General features: G+C 36.3%; 2 protein-coding genes across 4 annotated transcripts; both read left to right on the plus strand.

Annotated features, from left to right (window-relative positions):
• Positions 1–396: 396 nt before the first annotated feature.
• LOC126599250 (zinc finger AN1 and C2H2 domain-containing stress-associated protein 11-like) lies at positions 397–2,946 on the plus strand. Its single transcript, XM_050265601.1, has 2 exons — positions 397–801; positions 2,007–2,946. The coding sequence occupies exons 1-2, from the start codon at positions 703–705 to the stop codon at positions 2,787–2,789; spliced, it is 882 nt and encodes a 293-aa protein (XP_050121558.1). The 5' UTR covers positions 397–702; the 3' UTR covers positions 2,790–2,946.
• A 2,880-nt stretch (positions 2,947–5,826) lies between these two features.
• On the plus strand, positions 5,827–20,038 carry LOC126599235 (protein SEMI-ROLLED LEAF 2-like). 3 transcript variants are annotated; one of them, XM_050265577.1, is made up of 21 exons: positions 5,827–6,017; positions 6,199–6,509; positions 8,068–8,142; positions 9,299–9,414; positions 9,883–9,997; positions 10,101–10,229; positions 10,589–10,636; positions 12,330–12,517; positions 12,592–12,788; positions 12,900–13,192; positions 13,401–13,550; positions 13,641–14,069; positions 15,169–15,318; positions 16,523–16,607; positions 16,853–16,980; positions 17,239–17,439; positions 17,549–17,689; positions 17,891–18,013; positions 18,140–18,358; positions 18,458–18,652; positions 19,814–20,038. In XM_050265577.1, the coding sequence occupies exons 2-20, from the start codon at positions 6,363–6,365 to the stop codon at positions 18,620–18,622; spliced, it is 3,099 nt and encodes a 1,032-aa protein (XP_050121534.1). In that variant the 5' UTR covers positions 5,827–6,017; positions 6,199–6,362; the 3' UTR covers positions 18,623–18,652; positions 19,814–20,038. The 3 variants fall into 3 exon arrangements, with proteins under 3 accessions (XP_050121534.1, XP_050121533.1, XP_050121535.1); XM_050265576.1 differs by having other exon boundaries at positions 19,834–20,038; XM_050265578.1 differs by having other exon boundaries at positions 16,523–16,598; positions 19,834–20,038.
• The last annotated feature ends 902 nt before the right edge of the window (positions 20,039–20,940 follow it).

Below are 20,940 nucleotides of genomic sequence, written 5' to 3' on the forward strand. Positions count from 1 at the left end.
ATGATTTTAAAATTCTTTATTAATCTTAAATTTTCTCTTCCAAACAAAGTGTAGCTGTTTTTCTAGGATTTAATGTATTTTTATTAATAACTGATTTCAAAAGCATTTTTATAAAAAACGCTTTCAATTCTTCTAAGACACATCCAAATACATTTATTTCTCACTTCCGCAAAGACTCCAGTCCACATATTTTGGTTTTTATAAAGGATGATGCGAAAGAGATCAAAATTTTAAACTAAATTGTCAAACCAAATAATGTATCATCAATAAAAAATAATCACGTTAATCAATATTTAAGTAATAATCTAATCATACACATATCAAACGTAACATTCCAAAAAATACCCCCAAAAAAATTATTTTTTATTTTATTTTATAGTTTTCTACTTTTCTTCGTCTTTTCGGTTTCTCAAGAAATTTCTCGGGGGCGGCTTGCAGGTTGCAGCGACTCTGTCTTTTCTTTTCTCTTGGGGAGAAAAGAAAACTAGGGCGGCCGTGGCCTTGGGATTCCCGCGTATTCGGTGTCTCTCTCTGTATCCGCGGAAGCCAAAATCCAATCCAAGCCTCGGACAATCCGATTCCAATTCCGATTCCGGCGTCTCCCAACAAATCCCGGGACCAAATAATCCGGTCAATTCTTTACATTTCAACTCATTTCGTTGATTGGCGGCGAGCTTCTACTGCCCAGCGTGCAAAATTCGGATGGGAACTCCGGAATTCCCAGATCTGGGTAGGCATTGCTACGTCGCGGAGTGCCAGCAGATCGATTTCTTGCCCTTCACTTGCGATAGCTGCCATCAGGTCCTCTCTCTCTCTCTCTCTCTCTCTCTCTCTATATATATATATATATATGTAAATTTCTTACCTCCATAGCTTCTATGAATATCGAATGTGTATTGTGTTTTGGAAATTTAGATTTTGGTTATTGGGATCGGGATTATGCTCTGTTTGGTTGGTTGAGGAGAAGTAGAATTACCCAGATAAAAAAAAGAAGGAAAATTTCAAATTTTGTTGATTCTTTGGGGGAGATGATTGCACTCTGTTTGGTTGCTGAGAAAAATAGAAAAAAAAGGGAAAGTTTCAAAATTTGATGATTCTTGGGAGGCAAAGCTTGGAGAAAATGCAAAATGGTCTGGATGCACATCAGATTGGATTATGAATTTGTATCTCTTGGAAAAAGAAAAGGATGAAATGCCGGAATAAATTTATCTTATTAAAAGTAGAGAGGTTGACATTCATAAATGGGGTAAGGCTAGCCGACATTCATCTCTCCCAGACCCTGCGTAAAGCGGGAGCCTTGTGCACTGGGTACGACCTTTTTTAAAAGTAGAGAGGTTGACAATTTCTGTCAACATTGTCCGGACTTACAGTAAATTTCCGATCTTGGCGTTTGCTTGTGTTGAAACTTTTTAATTTTATAGGGTGGTATTTTATTCCTGCTCTGTATTTTCTTTTGATATAAATATTTGTTTCGGACTCATGTTAAATTGCCGTGCATGCGCAATGTTTGGAATTAATTGAGTTGCAAATAAGTTACTGAATGTTTACTTATGTGATGTTAAATATCAAGGTGCTAATGTTTGTGTAGTGGGAATAAATTGATGTTGTAGCTTCATGTATATAGATTTCACTCTAATGAGGAGAATATAAATGGTGGAAATGTTTGAACTTAAGAAACTGATGGTCAAATGAAGTGAAATGTATTGCACCTTCTGGAATGGTGGTGTGATTCGTCACATACATTGCGGTTTTTCACCAAATATCAAAATGCAATTGATGTATGGCAACCAATGGTTAGGGTTGAATATATCCCTAAAGTCTTTATTTTAATTTTTTTTGGGTCAAAAAAGGCTTATTTACTCAGGTTTCTACTATAGCGTAGGCTTCCATCTTTTTACCATCTTCCATCTTCCATCTTCCCGAATTGTGGATTATAGTTTTCCTGCATTATTTCTGCTTCTTGAATATTAGATTCTTCATACTGACACAAGGTTGACATTATGTAGGTATTTTGTTTGGAGCATAGAAGCTACATTAAGCATAATTGTCCGAACGGTGACAGAAACAATGTTACTGTTGTCATCTGTCCCCTCTGTGCCAAAGGAGTTCATCTGATTCCCGATGAAGATCCAAACATTACTTGGGAGAGACATGTTAACACTGATTGCGACCCTTCTAATTATGAGAAAGCCACAAAGAAGAAAAAATGTCCTATCCCTGGCTGCAAGGAGATCTTAACATTCTCCAACACAATCAAGTGCAGGGATTGCATGGTAGACCACTGTTTGAAGCACCGATTTGGACCTGATCACAAGTGTCCTGGACCCAAGAAACCAGAAGCAGGATTTCCCTTTATGGGCTACTTAAGTAGGAGTAGGAAAGAAGTGTCAAAACCGAGTCATGCTCCTGCTGCATCATCCCCGAAGTGGGGTAGCTTTCTTACTGCAGCTTCATCTTTTCGAGCCTCAGCTGAAGCAAGTGTTGCAAAACTGAGTAGTGAACTTAGCCAAAAGTGGCAGATAGCAAAGGATGGAACGGGGCCGAGCAGCAGCAGCAGTGGGAGTAGAAACGGGCAGGTTGAGGTGTGTCCTCAGTGTGGTGCTAAGTTTTCCTCAGTCACCACACTAGTAGACCATGTAGAAAAAGTCCATGAGAAGAGTGGCAACCGAGCTGCTGGGGTGAAGAAAGTAACAATTGATGCCTGCCCGAAATGTAGCAAAGGATTTCGTGATCCAGTAGCACTTGTAGAGCACGTTGAGAGAGATCACGGCGGTACTTCAAGAGCATAGGTATCATTTTTGGAGAAAGTGTTTGTTATTTGTATTTTCTTTTGGATATAAATACCGCGGTTCACATTGACAAATTGCAAATGCATATAGTTATTAAGCATTCGGATGAACTGTTTGTGTTGTAAGCTGTCAAATTGAATACAAATTTGTTTGAGAATATCGATTACCTATTAACAGCCGAATGAGATTGTGTTATACCTATTCTCTAGAAGCAGACTATTTAGTAACAGAACCAATGTTTCTAAGTTTGCTTATTTACCCATCCATGCCCATTTTCTACAATGGTATTGTATGAAATAGGGTTTGGCTTTTGTATTGAAGAAATCAAAAGAGAATGAAACGACGTAAGTAAATTTGGGTTTTCAGAAGGAAAAGTGAGCGTGCTAAAATAATTTCTCATGTTTAGTTTCGACAAATGATAGGATACTTAGTGAGCTACCTTAACAACGGCATAACTCATTCCTATCAAAGTTATGCTACCAGAATGGGCTAACCACAACAAGATGTCAACGTAACAAAATATCCTCATATTCATTCGAGTCAAACTTGAGACATTCTCTAAGCAACAATTACCGTTAGATCAAAGGCTAATTAACGAAAATATTAAGTTGAGATTTTTGTAAGACTTGTTTCGTTCTGCAGTATAGTTTCATGATTTGAACCATACTTAAAATGAATTTCGATTAAATGAATTTCGATACCATGCTTATAGAACATCAATCTTTTCCCCTTGTTTTTTTTAGTCAGTACGATGGCTCAAATTTAATAATATGGTTGCAAACTCGTTATTCACATAAATCAAATTTTAGACCCTTCACTTTACTGAACATGAGTACTACCGGTTTTATCTTCAAGCCAAGTCCAGCACCATGACCCTCTGATTACCGTTTAGTGCATGTCGGGCGGTTTAATTATGAAAGGGAATGGGCGCTTGAGTGCTTCCATTTGGAAAGAAGGTGGATAATAATCCAACTACTTAATTTAATCCATCCCTTGATGATTTTGTTTTATGCTTCATGTCTCAGATTGGATCATTTCTCTACCTTGCTTTAAGGAATAGAATGCAATTATCAACCTCATAATTGCCCTTTCTCTTCTCTAACAATATTCCTCATCAAACCTCAGCAATTATAAACTAATAAGGTCATCTCCAATGTTCCGGCCTAAAGTTAAAAGTTATAAAGTTGTATTTGACTTTAAATTTAACTTGAAAAGTTATATCATCTCTGGTGCACATTCTGACTTTTAATAATTAACTTTTATCTCTTGTGCATTAGAGATGGTTGAACTCAAAGTTAAATTTTTGTTTTATTTTATTTTGAATCTATCACTACCATAACATGTACACACACATTTTATTCCATGACATGAAAATCCATCATCCGCTTACTTCTTGTTCTCCTTTTTTATTCTCGTTCCACATCAGCATTTTGTATTTCCTAACTCGAGTGTGAGTGATTTTCATACTATGATGAAGCTAAATGGATCGAATGTACTTTGAATAATATATGTTGGAAGTTTTGAGACTCTTGTCCCACATTGGGGAAAACAAGATTCTCAATGACCTTTATATAGATTTAGTGCTTTAGTCTAGTAATTAGAATATGGGCCATTTGGAAATGGATTGAAGGCTTGGGCCTTATGGTTGTGTGGATTAGGCTTGTATAGTATAGCCTAAATATGAATTTAAAATTAATTTGATTCATTAATTTTAATTTTCGGATTAAGTTTTTAATTAATTTATTATTAATTAAAAACGTTTTGATTAAAAGACAGCTCTTAGAAAAGAGTTGTGAACCTTCAAATACACTGAACTGGTATTTGAAAGGGTGTGAAACAGCCTATATATCTGCAATCCATGGTATCCAAATGAATAATCTTTTCTTCTTCCTTTTCTTCCGTACAAACTTTCCAGAGAGAGTAAACATACAAAGCAATTCGCTAGAATTCTATAATCCAGTGCGGGTTATAGGATTAGGTAGTTGTATCCTGGTCGAGCAGACGTTATAGAACCACAAGCACAAGAGTGGGACGGAATTACTGTTCGAATGACATAGCATTTACGCTAGCCTCTACCTTCTGTAATCAAGTTAGTACCGTTGATTAATTTCTGTATTTATTGTATACTTTTCATTCTGTATAGCAAGTACCTTTTGTGAAATAAAATTGTGAATTTCAAGTTCTGTTTATTTCTGAATTGTTTTCCAACAATATATACATTTATAGAAGATTTTAGAAATAGTCGTTACTAATTTTCAACAGGATATAGATTATGACAATTGAATACATGCTCCATGCAAATGTTCGGAAGAAAAAATGGCAGCAACTATTTGAAATAAAATAGTCGTTTAAGCAAGATTGAATGAGGAACCCCTTTTAAGCAAAAATCTTATGATAATAAATATATGAAGAACCCTTTTAATTCTAGAGTTAAACCTCAATCAAATATGACTAAACACTTGACTCTAAAGTCATATAATTTCAAATTTTCCGTTGCACTGGAGAGTGATTGAATCAAATTTGAAGTCAAATATGGATTTTGCCTATAATTTTTTTGGCCCATTGGAAATAACCTAAAGCAAAATCTATGACACTAAACTCTATGGTAGAGATTAAGTGAGAAATATACGAATGTATAATATCTTTTTTATTTGAGGGATATTCTACTTAACTTACGTCAAATTTGAAAATATATTCCTATAAAAAAATTGAAAATATATAACAGTTAGTCACATAATACCAAGAAATGGAAAAATCATAGAACCCCAATCTTTTTCTTCCTTCTCAATGAAGGTAAGATCTTTACCAAAAAAAAAAAAAAGAAGAAGACGAAGAAATTAGGTAAATTAACTGTCAAAATTTCGGTTGACAAAAAAGGGAAAAAATTAACTGTCGAGAGAGCAGAGAGCACGTCTACGATCACAGAGCCTTCATAAAATGCACCCACGTCAGCATGGACCCCAAAAATCTACCAAACCCCTGGGACCCACATATTGAACCGTTGAAAACGTGTAGACGTTTTCTGAGTATTGGCGCAGCACTGCAGGCTGGACGGATACAATTTAGACTATAAATTCGAAAATTCAAAAAAGAAAAAAAGAAAAGGGAAGAACACATAAGAAATCGCGGTGGAATATGCTGGAGTTCCGGTACATTTTCAGCGTGGCAGCATAAGGTGGATTTTCCAGCCTCAGGTCTCCCCCTGCTCGTTGCAGGCGTTCATCGGGGGTAAATTTTTTCGCCACGATTTTGATAAAAAAATCGTCGAATTTTGATGCCTTTTTGGGATTTTGGAATACCCTCTTGATTGAATTTGAAAACCCACATTGGGAACTTGTATTGAATGTTGAATTGTTCTTGAATTTTGAGGCTTTGGTTGGACTTTTGAGATTTTGCTAATTGTTCGCAGGCTGGTTTGTTTGAGAGCTACCCATCTCAGCTTTGAGCCTTTCTTTCCCTTCTCTGCACCCAAATTGTGAGCTTTTTCTCATACATTTGGAAGGGAAAGAAAGGCCAATTTCTGAGGTTCCCATTTTTCCTTTGTGTCAAATTGTATGCATCTTGTACTCGAAAATGAGCGCTGTTTCGGGGGTGATTTCGCGCCAAGTTTTGCCTGCCTGTGGCAGCCTTTGCTTCTTCTGCCCGGCATTGCGAGCCAGGTCTAGACAGCCGGTTAAGAGGTACAAGAAGCTCATTGCTGATATTTTCCCTCGGAACCAGGTTCGTTTTGCTCACGTATTTTACCTAGATGGGCTGTTGCTTGCATTTGATTCGTTACTTGTTTCCTAAGATAATTTTACCTTTTGTAAAGAGACTTGTCTGGGACTCTGGATGATAAGATAGCCATCTCTATGTGCCTTTTGTGGGTTTGGAAAAGTGTTGATGTTATAGTAGATATGCAGTCCATTGCTGGATGACGGACTTCTGCTGTGAAAATGCAACCATTTGACATGACTATTAAAGTAATGGTTTTTCCTAAGTGAACTGAAATTCAGAGGAGCATTCCGTAACTTGCTACCAACCATTACATAGTCTAATTGAGTAGATTGAGTATTTAAGAATCGTCTGTATTGTTTGAGTTTTGACAATCTAGGTTCTTGAACCTTCTCAAATACTATCCCTCCTCTAAACTAAAACATATAAGTGGTACTTGAATTAATTGAAAGATACTGGGTCCATTCATTTTGTTTTTACAACTACATTTCTGTTTAATACTACATGGAAAAACAGGGTTAGTGATCTTAGGTCCTTGATTGATTGATGTGCCTGGAAAAATGGACCCCTTGCCAAGTAAATTTTTTATTATGTAACTTCAGATGTAGACAGATATTGACGTTCATTATGGCTCTGACAGGTAATTGAAAACTAGGTATCTGTTGCGTGCCATGTGAGACTGAACTTAGAATTATGCGATCTGCATCTTTGTCTAGTAAAATGAGTATTTCATGACTTCAGAACACTCATGTGAACAAATGTTAAAACCAATTATGACTCTCATAATTGATTTCAAACCCAGTTTCTGATATTGTTGCCTGCCATTCGAGGCTGAAATGTGGCCTGAAAAGAACAACTTATTTAATAGATTCTTTACTTCATAACACAATCATGTCTATTGGTGTAGGAAGTTGTTTATGGCTCTAATTGAAAACAAAGCATTGTGATCGTTGTGTGCCATGCTGTTATTAACTGAAGGCCTTATGCATGATGTGTTGGTGGTGTCCTGTTTTTATCTTCTTATTTACATCATGGTTTTTATTTTTCTTGATAGTTTAATTCTTATACAATGAGGTCAGTTGGAGTATAGAAGAAAAAAATTTTAGCTTGCATTTGCTGATGCAACCAATGCCTTTCAAACTCAGTTAAGAAGAATTTGCTTCTTTCTTTGGTTGATAAATACTAGTTGATCAAACCTTTTTTCTCATTCGTATAGTTTTTATTCTACTCACCCAAGGGAGCATTTTGTCAGAACAGTATGCAAAAATGTATGTTTGTGTTACTTCTTTTTGGGTTTTTACCCTGGTCAGAACACATGTTTCTTTGATTGAAAAATCATGGTTATAAACCATCAAATTAATTTTCCTTGCATTCCTAACTATGCCTAATTTTCTAGCTCTTCAATGAAATCAAAATGTGGTTTAATTACGTTGATTATGAAGTTTTAACATCAATGCAATCACTTTCCTAGTGAGTGATGTGCTCGTTTTCCTTTCATTCCCTTCCCCCTAAATTGTGTGTATGCGATATCAAGATTCAGGACTTAATCTTTACATTTTGACAGGAAGAGGGACCTAATGATCGGAAGATTGGGAAGTTGTGCGAATATGTTGCCAAAAATCCTTTGCGAATCCCAAAGGTATCAATTATAATGTGTCTTAAGCTAGGTCCATTTTTACAATCACATGGTTCACCAATATGTATAATTTTATAACCTTATTTGAGGGATCCCAAACATAACCTTATCTGAGGGATACCTTGTGCGGCACTCTCTGACTTGTAATCGATGATCTGAACCATCTATCTTTTAGTTCTTCATTCAAAGGTCATCCTTGCAAAAAAAAAAAAAAAAAATTAGACAAAACAGCTACCACTAAAGACATCTATTTGTAGCGAAGAAAATAGACCAACATGGTATTCCAAGAAGACACTAATTGAGTGGTTAGCGGTTTCAAATTTGAGTGATTTTTGCAAGGACAATCTTTGAGTGAAGACCTAAAATGAGAGGGTCGGATCATCAAAATACAAGGGGAGCGGGCCCTACAAGTGTGTCCCCCAAATAAGTTTACAGATCCCTCAAGAAGCTTCCTCCATATATTCTCATCATATTTAACATAATTCATAAAAAAGGTCGTACCCAGTGCACAAGGCTCCCGCTTTACGCAGGGTCTGGGAGAGGTGAATGTCGGCTAGCCTTACCCCCATTTATGGAGAGGCTGCTCCCAAGTCTCGAACCCGAGACCTACCGCTCATGGGCGAAGGCACTTGCCATCGCACCAAGTGCGACCTCTACATAATTCATAATAAAAACAAAAAAAGATTATATCGTAAATTAATTGATAATTTGTTTAAAGGAGAGAGGGAAGAAAACATTGGGAAATAAGTTGACCAAAAGAGTTGAGAGAAAAGGATGGATGTAGTTATTAGTAAGTCATACAATGTATGAAATGATGATGTGAATTTATGACCCTTCTAATAGGTTTCTCAAATCAATTTCTGATATTGAATTTCAGCTATGGTTCAATGATCCAATCTTTTTATAGTTTTCCTAATTTTTCTGATTGGGGTTACCAATGGAATCAAACCTTTTCCTTGCACCACGAATATGTGACATGCTTCACTATGTGATTATTTGTCAATAAATATTCAGCCTTCCTTGCTTCCTTTTTCTACAAAGTGAAATATCTTTTGTATTACAGTATTTTTCAGGAGTTGCATCTTAAAGATTTTTCTGAAATACAGATAATGTTAAATATTCTCTCTTTTCCAACGAAATTTGAATATTTTGGGAGCAGATTACAACTTATCTTGAGCAAAGGTGCTATAAAGAATTGAGGAATGAGAACTTTCGATCCGCAAAAATTGTAATGTGCATTTACAACAAATTGCTGATTTCATGTAAGGAGCAAATGTGAGTTCTTCCTTCTCTAATTTTTTTTTTGTTCCATTATCTCTCTCTCTCTCTCTCTCTCTCTCACACACACACTTATTGAACGAGACCCCACACTTTTCAAATAGCAGTATTGACCATTCAAACAGAGTGAAAATTTGCTTTTAAGATGGTCTCATTTAGGGCTTAGAGTTGAGCTCTAATGTCCAAACTTTAAGCAACACTTCAAACCCTAGTATCTGATTCTGTGAATTCAGAGTCTCAGACTATTCAGTTGGAATGATATGTTTGAATATGAGGTAGTGATCCACATTCTGGCAACGTATAACATTGCAGGAATCTACCAACAATAACCTCTCTCTCTCTCTCTCTCTCTCACTTAAGCTCTCTGTTTATTTGTGCTTGTGGGCTATATGTATAAAATATGTAAATGCATATGTTTGTGTGTGCGATTACATGGTTAATTTATGTTCAGTGACATTTCCCTAGGCCTCTTTTTGCGAGTAGCTTGCTCAGCATTATGCATACACTTCTGGATCAAACACGGCAAGATGAAATGCAAATTATAGGATGTCAGACTCTTTTCAACTTTGTAAATAATCAGGTTTGTGAATATGTGGTTTATGGACTTCTTCACTTCTAATTTGTCACCAGCCAGGTTGGCTAGAGAAAATTTCAAATTTAATCAGTCTCTCTGTATTTTCCAGACGGATGGAACGTACACGTTCAACTTAGAAGGCTTTATTCCAAAACTCTGTCAGATAGCTCAAGAGCCGGGGGAAGATGAAAGGGCAAGTAATCTACGTTCAGCTGCACTCCAAGCCCTTTCTTCAATGGTACCCTTTTCATATTGTTTCTGTTATAAATGTAACACTACACCTTAGCAATATGTGAAATTCAAAATTCAAAATGAAACATGCTATGGGAGATGCCTATTACACTTTGGTTTGATCTTTTTTTTTTTTTTTTTTTTTTTTTTTTTTTTTTTTTTTGTCTCCCTTTTTCTTGAACTTAGCAATTTTGTCCCCTTTACCATGAATGATATACTTTTCTACATTCGATGCCTGATGAAGCTCTTAAAAATGAAATAATATGATATCTCTGTTGGAAATTTATGCCATTCACAACATGTTTTCTCAATGCTCAGAACCTATATCTCTAATGCAAACTAAGTTTTCTAAATTTTATTTTGCAGGTTTGGTTTATGGGTGAGAAGTCTCATATATCAGTCAAGTTCGATAGCGTAAGTACATTCAAAGTTTCTTAAATCTTGTTCCAAACTTTCAAGTAATCTTTGTATAGTTATAGTTGATTAATGTGAAGATAATTTTTTGGATCACCCTCAACGATAAATTAAAATCTATTCTTTAAAATTTTGCATTAACTATCAACTATTAACACCAGCTGGACCTTTTGATAATCATTTCATTTTTAGTTGTTAGTTTTCACCTTTTGTGCTTGAGATATGAGGAAAGTTGTGGGGAGAAAGGAGGGATGGAGAAGGGTGGGTAAGAAATAAAGTACAATGAATGAAAACAAAATCTTGTAGGGCGAACAACTTAAAATAGTTTTTGGTTTTTAGGTTTCAATTTGTGTACCTTCCCTTGTACATCTCTCCCACCATCCGTCCTCCACTTCCGCATCCCACCTTATCTCCATATACTTTTCCTATGTCTCAAGCACACAGAAAAAATTAAAACTAAAAACGAAATGGTTACCGGACGGACCTTAAGTTGTTCCCATTTTCTTTTCACAATCTTTCAGATGGTTAAAATCTTTTACCTGGTAGAGTATCATTTTATAATTATGAACTTATGAGCCATGACTAGTCTAGGGCTCCATTTTGATTGCATATTTCAAATATGAGGGATTGTCAACTTTCACTACCCATTTCAGTTAATGTTAAAGGTTGAATTGAAAGAATATACGATACAGCAACAGCAACAAAGCCTTATCCCACTAAGTGGGGTTGGCTGTATGAATCCTAGAAAGCCATTGCACTCGGTTTTGCGCCAAGTCTTCCGTTAGCTCCAAGTGATTGAATATATGATAGCAATAAAAGGTCGTACCCAGTGCACAAGGCTCCCGCTTTACGCAGGGTCTGGGAGAGGTGAATGTTGGCTAGCCTTACCCCCATTTATGGAGAGGCTGCTCCTAAGTCTCGAACCCGAGACCTACCGCTTATGGGCGAAGGCACTTGCCATCGCACCAAGTGCGACCTCCAAAAATAAATTAAATACATATTTCGAACGTTCATTATAATGAATGATATTAAAATCCTAATATTGCATTCAATCTAATAATTCATATGGATCTGAAAAGTCTTGCTAATGCAGTAATGAGTAACCCTAACAAGTAACCTAAAAATCTTGGACTCCTTATAGATCAAAGAAAGATAGCTGGATTAAAACTCTTGTATGTGGTTGTTCACTACAGTTTTTTTTTTTTCACAAAGTGCTGATGGATATGATGTGACTCAGTCTTCTAACCTTTCTACTGTTGTCTAAATTTTCCATATTCAACCTGAAAATTCTTTAGATTATTGTTTAATTAAGATCGCATCAGAAAATGATTATTTGCTGAACTGTGTTCCTCTGGTTACAATTAGCAGAGAGTATGCAAATAAACTACCGAGAGAGAGCAAATCCAATTACAATAGGACAAAAAATTGATCTCATAGAGTATAGATTTTAAAATAGTGTGGTTATTTTAATATTCCTTCATCTTTAGTGGAAAGTGACCAACTTTTCCTTCTTTCTTTTAATTAACTTTATTGAAAGCCACAATTATGTGTAAGTGCTGCATTGGTTTTTCGGTTTTAAGATTATATTACTCTTCACTCATTTACTTCTCGAAGTCATTCTTATGAAGCAGCTAGAAGAACGAATGCTACCTTAAATCCTCGTGACATTGTTCTTTTTCCCTATTAAATACAGATTGTTGCAGTTGTCTTGGAAAATTATGGAGGTTCAAATAAAACTACAGAGAACCTTGAAGGCTCAAAGCGGTGGGTGCAGGAAGTGCAAAGTAACGAGGGTCATGGTTCTTCTTCCCCAGATGTCACCATCAGGCTTACATCTTGGAGCACCCTTGTGGATGACAAAGGCGAACTAAATGTGACAGTGTATGTCTCTGTTGGCACGAGATTTTTTGTTTGTCAACATGTCAATTATTAATGTTTGTTTTCTTATGCTATAGGGAAGATGCCAAGAACCCCTGCTTTTGGTCTAGGGTTTGCCTGCACAACATGGCCAAGCTAGCCAAGGAGGCTACAACAATCAGACGTGTCCTGGAATCTCTGTTCCGTTACTTCGACACAGGGAACTTATGGTCTCCCAAATATGGTCTTGCTATCCCAGTCCTAAAGGATATACAAGTTTTAATGGATGATTGTGGTATTTAATTTTACCTTCTGTATACATCATCTTTGGTCCTGTCAGATGTTTCAACCACAAAAGCTCTTCTATTGATGACTTATCCAGCCTTTTGATATTTGCTTGTTGCAGGGCCAAGTACACATATTTTGCTTTCCATTCTAATCAAGCATTTGGATCACAAAAATGTCCTCAAACAACCCAACATGCAGCTCGAAATAGCGGAGGTTACCACCTCTCTTTCTCAACTTGCCAAGGTTGAGCCCTCTGTGGCAATAATTGGTGCAGTAAGTGATGCCATGAGGCATTTGAGGAAGAGCATTCACTGCTCGCTTGATGATGCTAATTTGGGAACAGATGTAACAAAATGGAACAGAAGCTTTAGAGAAGTGGTGGATAAGTGCCTTGTACAGTTATGTTATAAGGTGCTACTCATTTACTACAGTTACTGAATGAACTTTGCGCCTACAAATGCACTATCACGAAATTTTCTTGAGTTAGATTGCTACTTGTAGTGTTAGTTCTTATCATGGCAAATAGTTTAGTGAGTCTACAAGTTTTTATAGTTCAGATTTCACTTGTTATCCAAGACTTAATCAAATGTACAACAACTAATCTGTCATTGTTGAACAGGTTGGAGAACCAGGACCAATCCTTGATGCTATGGCTGTTATGTTGGAAAATATCTCGACTATTACAGTTATAGCCAGAAATACAATCTCTGCTGTTTATCGTACAGCTCAAATTGTAGCTTCCTTACCAAATTTGTCCTATCAAAACAAGGCAAGTAGTATAACTTATGTTCTTGTAAAATTTGTGATTCTTTCTGTCTTATAAAGAGTTTTAATTATTTGTTTTGTGCACTTTTAATAGGCTTTCCCTGAGGCATTGTTTCATCAATTACTGCCAGCTATGGTCCATCCAGACCATGAAACACGTGTTGGAGCACATCGCATCTTCTCTGTTGTTCTTGTGCCATCTTCAGTTTGTCCTACTCGATCCTCACCTAATACCGAGTCAAAAAAGGCATTGAATTTTCCCAGGACACTCTCAAGAACTGTATCTGTCTTTTCTTCTTCAGCTGCCCTCTTTGAGAAGCTAAGGAGAGAGAAAATTTCTTCACGAGAAAGTATTTGTGAAGAGGACAATGAAAATACAGATAACGAGGGGGAACAAAGAGATACCAATAATGGGATTCTGAGCAGATTGAGGTCTTCTTATAGTCGGACATATAGCATAAAAAGTTCTCCTGCACCTTCAGCAACAAAAGAAAATTCTGTCAACAGTTCGACTAAGGAACCTGTGAGTTTGTAAAATTGTTTCTTTAATCTTTTTCTGGAATAATTATGAAATTCATTACATCTCCAATGTGCTTGTCTAGTTTTATTGTCGGTGATTTCTTTAGGAAAACTAACGAAAAGTCCAAAAAAACTTTAGTTTTAATGAAAGAGGACAAATAAGAGTAGTGAATAGTAGCAGGGAAAGGTAAAAAATGTGATTTTTCGTTAAAAGTGAACAGTACCAGGAGTGTTTCGTTAAAACTCCCTTTCTTTTTTAGTGCTTGCCTCATTGACGCATCCCTTCACAAACCTATAAATGCTTACCCCTTTGCTTGTATTGGTAATGAGTCATCTATCTTCGGTGGGGCATAAATTATACTTTAAACCGAAATACAGGGCAGTTACTTGGCATAAGTTTTGTCTATATACTAATTATGTTAGTGGTTTCACTTTCGTCTCTAATCTATACATTAGTTATGTACTTGACTAAGCAATAGTTGAATTCCTTGGTTTTTGTTGGGTAAGGATCAGCTTCCAAATCACTTGCCATAAATATATTTTTATTTATTGTGGTTTGACTGTGTGGGACTTGATTAGTTGAATGCCTGGATTTTAGCTGGACTAGGGTCCAAGCTTCAGTGTGTAATTTCTCGTGGGTATCAAATCCAGCTTTGTTCATAGTGTATCGACTTTTTTCACTAGATGAAAGGTCTCGAAATGTTCAGCACAATGAATTTCTGAAAACTAGTTAAGATTTGGTTTATAATTTTTTCTTTGAAATACTTTGTAAACCCATTGGGTTTTCAGAGGGTTTTCAGTTTGAAACTAAAACATGAGATTCGACGATTGCCTAAAATGCTACCAAGTTTCTAGTTCCAAGGGGTTTTCAGTTTGAAATCTCCACTACTCATTCCTCACTTCTGTGTTTATTTGCAAGATGTAGCATGGATCTTCAGCCATATTGTTCTTTCTGCCTCCATATGTTTTCCTCCCTCCCGGAGGTTGTTAGTTTTATTTACATTGTTGGCATATTCCATAATAATTTAGACTTATGGAGTTCAGTAGTTGTCTAACAACATTGATTTGGTTATGAATGACTGATTCCATTTGTTAAACCTCAGGAAGCTAATTCCCTCAGATTGAGCAGCCACCAGATAACTCTCTTGCTTTTATCAATTTGGGCGCAATCCATCTCTCCCGGGAACATGCCGGAAAACTATGAAGCAATTGCTCATACGCTTAGCCTCGTAGTGCTGTTTTCTCGGGCCAAGGTAATTGTTGGGTTGACGTTACTTGATTAGTCTTTTCTATTATATATGCTGGTGATGTTTTATATAGTTTCTTTTCTTTTGGGATAGGACTTTCATTTTGATGGTATCCCATATTGATAGCATGTTTACACCATATCTTCTTAGTGCTTAAGAAGTTTTTGAAATTAGTTTCTTTCAAGCAGGGGAACATGATGATGACTAAGCATCCTATGTCCTATCTGAAGCCACTTTTAGCTAGAACTGTAATTAACATGTTAGCAATTTAGTTCATTTCAGTCTTTCTGAATATTAAAAGCCTTTTTTACTTCAGAGAGCCAATGGATTAGTTAACATCGCCATCGCATTATTTCCTCCCGAACTTGCTTAGGCACTAGTAAAGGTTGATTTATCTTCCTTATGACATCAAGCCGTATGAGTTGGACCTGGGACAGTTGGAGTAGCTTTGATTATTATGTAGACCTAGTTTGGGAGTGAGGTGCTTAAAAAAAAAACACCCATGAAAAAAAGCTGTGAGGGTTTTAGGTGTTTGGTAAACTGAAAAAAAAGGGCTTATTTTGAAAGCTGCTGTGAGAATAAGCTGAAATCAAAGGAAAAAGCTGAAGCTGCTATTTGTAGCTTTGGAAAACTGGCTTTTTTTCAAAGCACTTGAAGCTACAGTGCTTCTTTAATGAAAAGATCCACTATTAGACTGCTTTTTTTTCCAAAAGCACTTTTACAAAAAAGTTTACCAAACACTCTGCTGATTTATTTCACAGCCGCTTATTCTCACAGCACAGCCGCTTACTCTCACAGCAGCTTTTTTTCAAAGCACAGCAATACCAAACCAGCCCGTAATTGAACTAGTTTGAAAATGGAAATGATCACTTAATTTCTATGTCCCTCAAAAGTTGTCCTAGTTCCTTGCTGGTTTAAAATCAAGACACTGTATTAATCTTTTGTAACTGCTGCTAACTGCTTTATAAACTTCTCAGTTCAATCCCCACCTTCTAGGTCATTGTGTTATGTATTTTGAGGGTAATGTCACCATGGGCAAACTGTGACTCTAAAATATATGGAGAATTCAGAATTTTAAAGGGATGACTTGGAGAACTTTTGCCAGTTGTATACCCGCATAGTGGCACTATTTATTGTTTCACTCCTTCGTCTTTGTTGCTTTTATGGTCCCATTTTCTCTTTTCTTATTATTGTTTATCGTTTGTTGTAGAATTCCAGAATTGAGGTTCTTGTTCGAAGTTTTCAACTGGCATTTTCCTTGCGGAACGTATCTCTTAATGAAGGAGGTGAACCAGGCAGTCTGTCCAAACTAATGAGCATATGCTCTATGCTTGCGTTTTCATTTGTGATATAATTGTACATTATTTCATTTGCTAATATTAAATATAAATTAGATAGAGAAGAAAACACGAAATTAAAACCTTCACACTAAAGAGATAGATGTATAAACGAAGTAAAATCTTGGTTAAGTAATAGACTGGATGGTCAATAATTTATTTGTTAGGATGTAATATCAAGCACTTTCCCCCTTTCTTTTCAGGGCTGCTGCCACCATCCCGTCGCAGGTCCCTTTTTACCCTTGCAACTTCAATGATTCTCTTTCTATCAAAAGCATACAATATTGTTTCTCTTGTTCGTAGAGCCAAGGCGGTACTTGTGGATAAAATAGTAAGTTTCTCTTTTCAGGTGAAGTTTATTCGAATAGGTTGCCTCTTTTTGATTTCCAGTGGTCTCATAAGCTCCAGATTCTCTTTAATAACTACTTACTTATGCATTCGACTTTTTGCTTAAACTTATCAATTTTAAGGACATGAAAGACACGAAGAAAGTGAACCATGTACTGGCATATTTTTATGTGAGATTTCCATAATCAAACGTCTCTAGTCAAACCTAAAATAGCTTTGACACCTTTATATTCTTAATCAGGTTGATCCGTTCCTGCATTTGGTTGAAGATCGCAAGTTACAGGCTGTCAAGACTGGACCGAACCATCCCAGACATCTTTATGGATCTGAAGAAGATGATAATATGGCATTAAAATCTCTATCAGAGATCAATATTACTGAAGAGCAAACCAAGGAATTTTTTGCTTCTGAAGTTGTGAAGAGCTTGGAAAGATTGTTAGATGTAAGCTTTTTTACTAATTTTAAGCATTTTGGACTGCTTATTCATGGTAAAAGGAAGAGAAATCATTTGTGCTATACCATGGATAATGAATAGCGAGCTATTTATGCAGGCTGAAATGTCTACTATAAGGGAGGAGCTGCTCAGTGAATTCTTACCTGATGATGTGTGTCCACTGGGAGCCCAGTTGTGTATGGATGCCCCGCAAAAGTTGTATCAGGTTGATTCGAGGGACACTAAATCTATGAAAGAGGTAATTACCCTTCATAGCTTTCACTTTTGTTTTTGTTTTTTTGGTTACTAGATCCTAGGTCTGTGCGAGGGTGTGGCACCTAAAACATAAGCGTTGGGAGGGAAGAAACGAGGGTACTTATTATCACACTATACTTAGGGGTGGCCAACATCAAGTTTTCTCTTAATGCTTAGGCCTCATGATTTTATTCTTGTAATGCAGGATGCTCCAATATTTTCATTGGACGATGATTATTTTCAAGGTTCATTTGATAGCCAAAAGAACAACTTGGATATTTCTGCAGAGTCTCACAATCTTTTGAGTGTCAGTCAACTTATTGAATCAGTACGTTAGTCACTATATGTAGTACATTTAGTTTTATGGCTTTTAAAGAAAAAGCCTTCTGTTTGTTCACTAGCAAGATTCAGAGAGAGAGGTGTTCACCACTACAAGGTTTTTTCATGCGCCCAGGTCCTGGAGACAGCACATCAAGTTGGAAGAGTATCGGTCTCAAATGCACCTGATGTGCCATACAAGGAGATGGCCGGCCAGTGTGAGGCACTCCTGTTAGGAAAGCAGCAGAAGATGTCAAATTTGATGAGTTCCCAACCGAAGCAGGAATATTTGATGAATCAGTCTTTACAAAATCACAGTGATGACGCCAAATGGATGACATCCGACTCACATAGGGTACTGCCTTCTGGCTATAACCTAAATTAATCATACTTAATTCAATGTACTCTGGCTGGCATCTTCAATCTAAAATTGTGAATTTGAATGACAATGCAGAGCGGAAATCCATTTGTTGACGACACTGCCAATTCATACAAACCATCCCCTAGCGCAGGCCATGCCCCGATGATGTGTGTAACCGAATACCAGCATCATCCGCACTCTTTCAGACTACCAGCGTCGAGTCCGTATGATAACTTCCTAAAAGCTGCAGGTTGCTGATTCTATACTAGTGATGAAAGAAAATTACAGGTAATCCAGTGAATTTAAAAAGCTCAAGGGCTACCAGCTTTACCTATAGGCTTATTATATTGAAACCCCACATGTTGTTGAATATACCCCACATACTTAATACACCCCATATTTGCTTTTTTAATTCAAACCTATCTTAATACACCCCATTTACTTTCTTATAGTACCCTCACACCCCACACTCTCACCATATACCTTATATTTTCTACATACACCACCCTACACTCTTCAAAGTTTAGGTGTAAATACATAAGGTCATCCAAAAGTACTTTCGGTGTAAAGCTGAAGCCGGTGTGTATTTCGAAATTTTTTCAATTTTTCTGTTGGAGTGGTGCCAACAATTGTTTGATTATTTGCATGTGTTTATCCCTTCATGTTTCTCTATCCCTTCCATGGAAAGAGGTGGAAGGCTGTGGGTATGCCGTACCAGTAGATGAGGAAGATGATTTTCGCAACAGTGGATGAGGAAGATGAGGAGGATAAAAATCCAAAAAAAAAAAAAATATGGCAGCTATAGAAGTGTAGAGCTTTATATAGAGTAGGAGCAGTGGCACTGGGTAATGGGGATTAAACAAATATTAGGGTTGATGATGATGATTCCTCTTCTTTTCCTTTGATTGAATCATGGGAATGGATTTAGTTATTGAATCATTGAATTAGAGGAAGAGATTAGGTTGTTACGCTGCTTTTAAAATCAAGGGATCTTTGTGATCTAATGTGGCTAAGGTTTATTAGGTGTGTGATTCTCATCATCAATCATATTTGTTTTTAATGGATATCATTCATAACACAGTTATATGCATGCCGATGTCATTGAAATCACTTAACAATGAAAATACGAAGTCTTACCTCATGTAAAGTTTCCGAAACATTGATTTCATGTTTCATTTGTCTTTTTTCAATTAACATGGTTGTAGTTTCATTGATTCTACAATGGTGGATGAGAGTGGTTTTGAGAGTTGAAGAAGATAAATAAACTTGGGATATACATGTGAAAAGTAATTTGGATTTTTTTTTTCTTTCTTTAAAATCTTATATGGTCGAAATTGTTATGTATATGTAAGTCACTTAATATTAAATTTTAATGAAGGGTGTATTCAATGTATTGTGGGATGCTAATAAAAAAAGCCTTAACTATATTGTTTTATTTTTCACTTTTAGCTTTTAACTTTTTCATTTAGGCTCTGTAACTTGAGGAAGAGATTGCTGTCATCAAAGATCGGCCAAGTTTTTCATTCTTTTTGTTTTCCAATTACACTAATTCAATTTTTTTTATGTATAAAAGTTAAAAAAAATTTGTTACTTTCAATTGTTATTGTATAGCTTCATGAATCGCAAGTTTCACTTGGATGTTTTATTTGGAACATTTCCAATTTTCTTATTAAATTGTACATTTCCAATTTTCTTACTAAATTGTACGAGACTAATTATAGAGATTGAGCTGGATAGGCTTGTCTTAGACCTAATCATATCCTATATTTGGTGTGTATCAAGACTAAGGGGGTAGGATAATATTTTATAATATTATTCTATGTTTGGGGCAGAGATGAATGGTGTCGATTCGAATATAAATTACTTTCAGAATTATGTGATGAATCTTTATATTTATTTCAAAAATCAAAAATATCAATTTGATCATTTGGATAAAAATAAATGTTCTTGCCGGAAACGAATTCCACACAATCATATAATCCTAGCAACCAAGAAATGAATATACATGTTAGACCTTGTATGGTTGAAAGTGAGTGAAAAGCTCTCTCGTGCCTAAGTGACTAGTGGACAGAATGAATACGAAAGCCCTAGTTCTTTTGGAGGACAAATTACCTTTTCATGGTTGAGGAGGGCCATATCTATATAGTGGCAAGTCTAAGTTTGAAGGTGATCCATTAGGCCACTTGTGGCGTCCTATAATTGGCTTGTTTAAGACTTGTTATCACTCTTATTAAACCATTTAATCGTTTAACTTTAGAAAATGTGAAAGTCACCTATTAAGAGTCTCGTTTAAGGAGACCTCTTAACCGCATCAAATTTCATGACCTATGACCGAGCCATGATTGTAGGGATTTTTATCCACAGGCCACAATTGTAGGGATTTTTATCCCGTTGTTGGCACTGCAAGTTAATTCCTTGTCTAGCGAGAGTGACACACATGGACACGTTAAGAGCCACCTTACACCCGATTGTGGTGAGGATATGCGTTGACTCCAAAGGTTAACGCTTAGTGAAGTATGGAAAGAATGGTATTGTATTTATTTTGTTTATTTAATTTTTTTGGTACAACGATAGCA

The sequence above is a fragment of the Malus sylvestris genome, chromosome 14 (assembly GCF_916048215.2).
Source record: "Malus sylvestris chromosome 14, drMalSylv7.2, whole genome shotgun sequence".
Classification (NCBI taxonomy): Eukaryota; Viridiplantae; Streptophyta; class Magnoliopsida; order Rosales; family Rosaceae; genus Malus; species Malus sylvestris.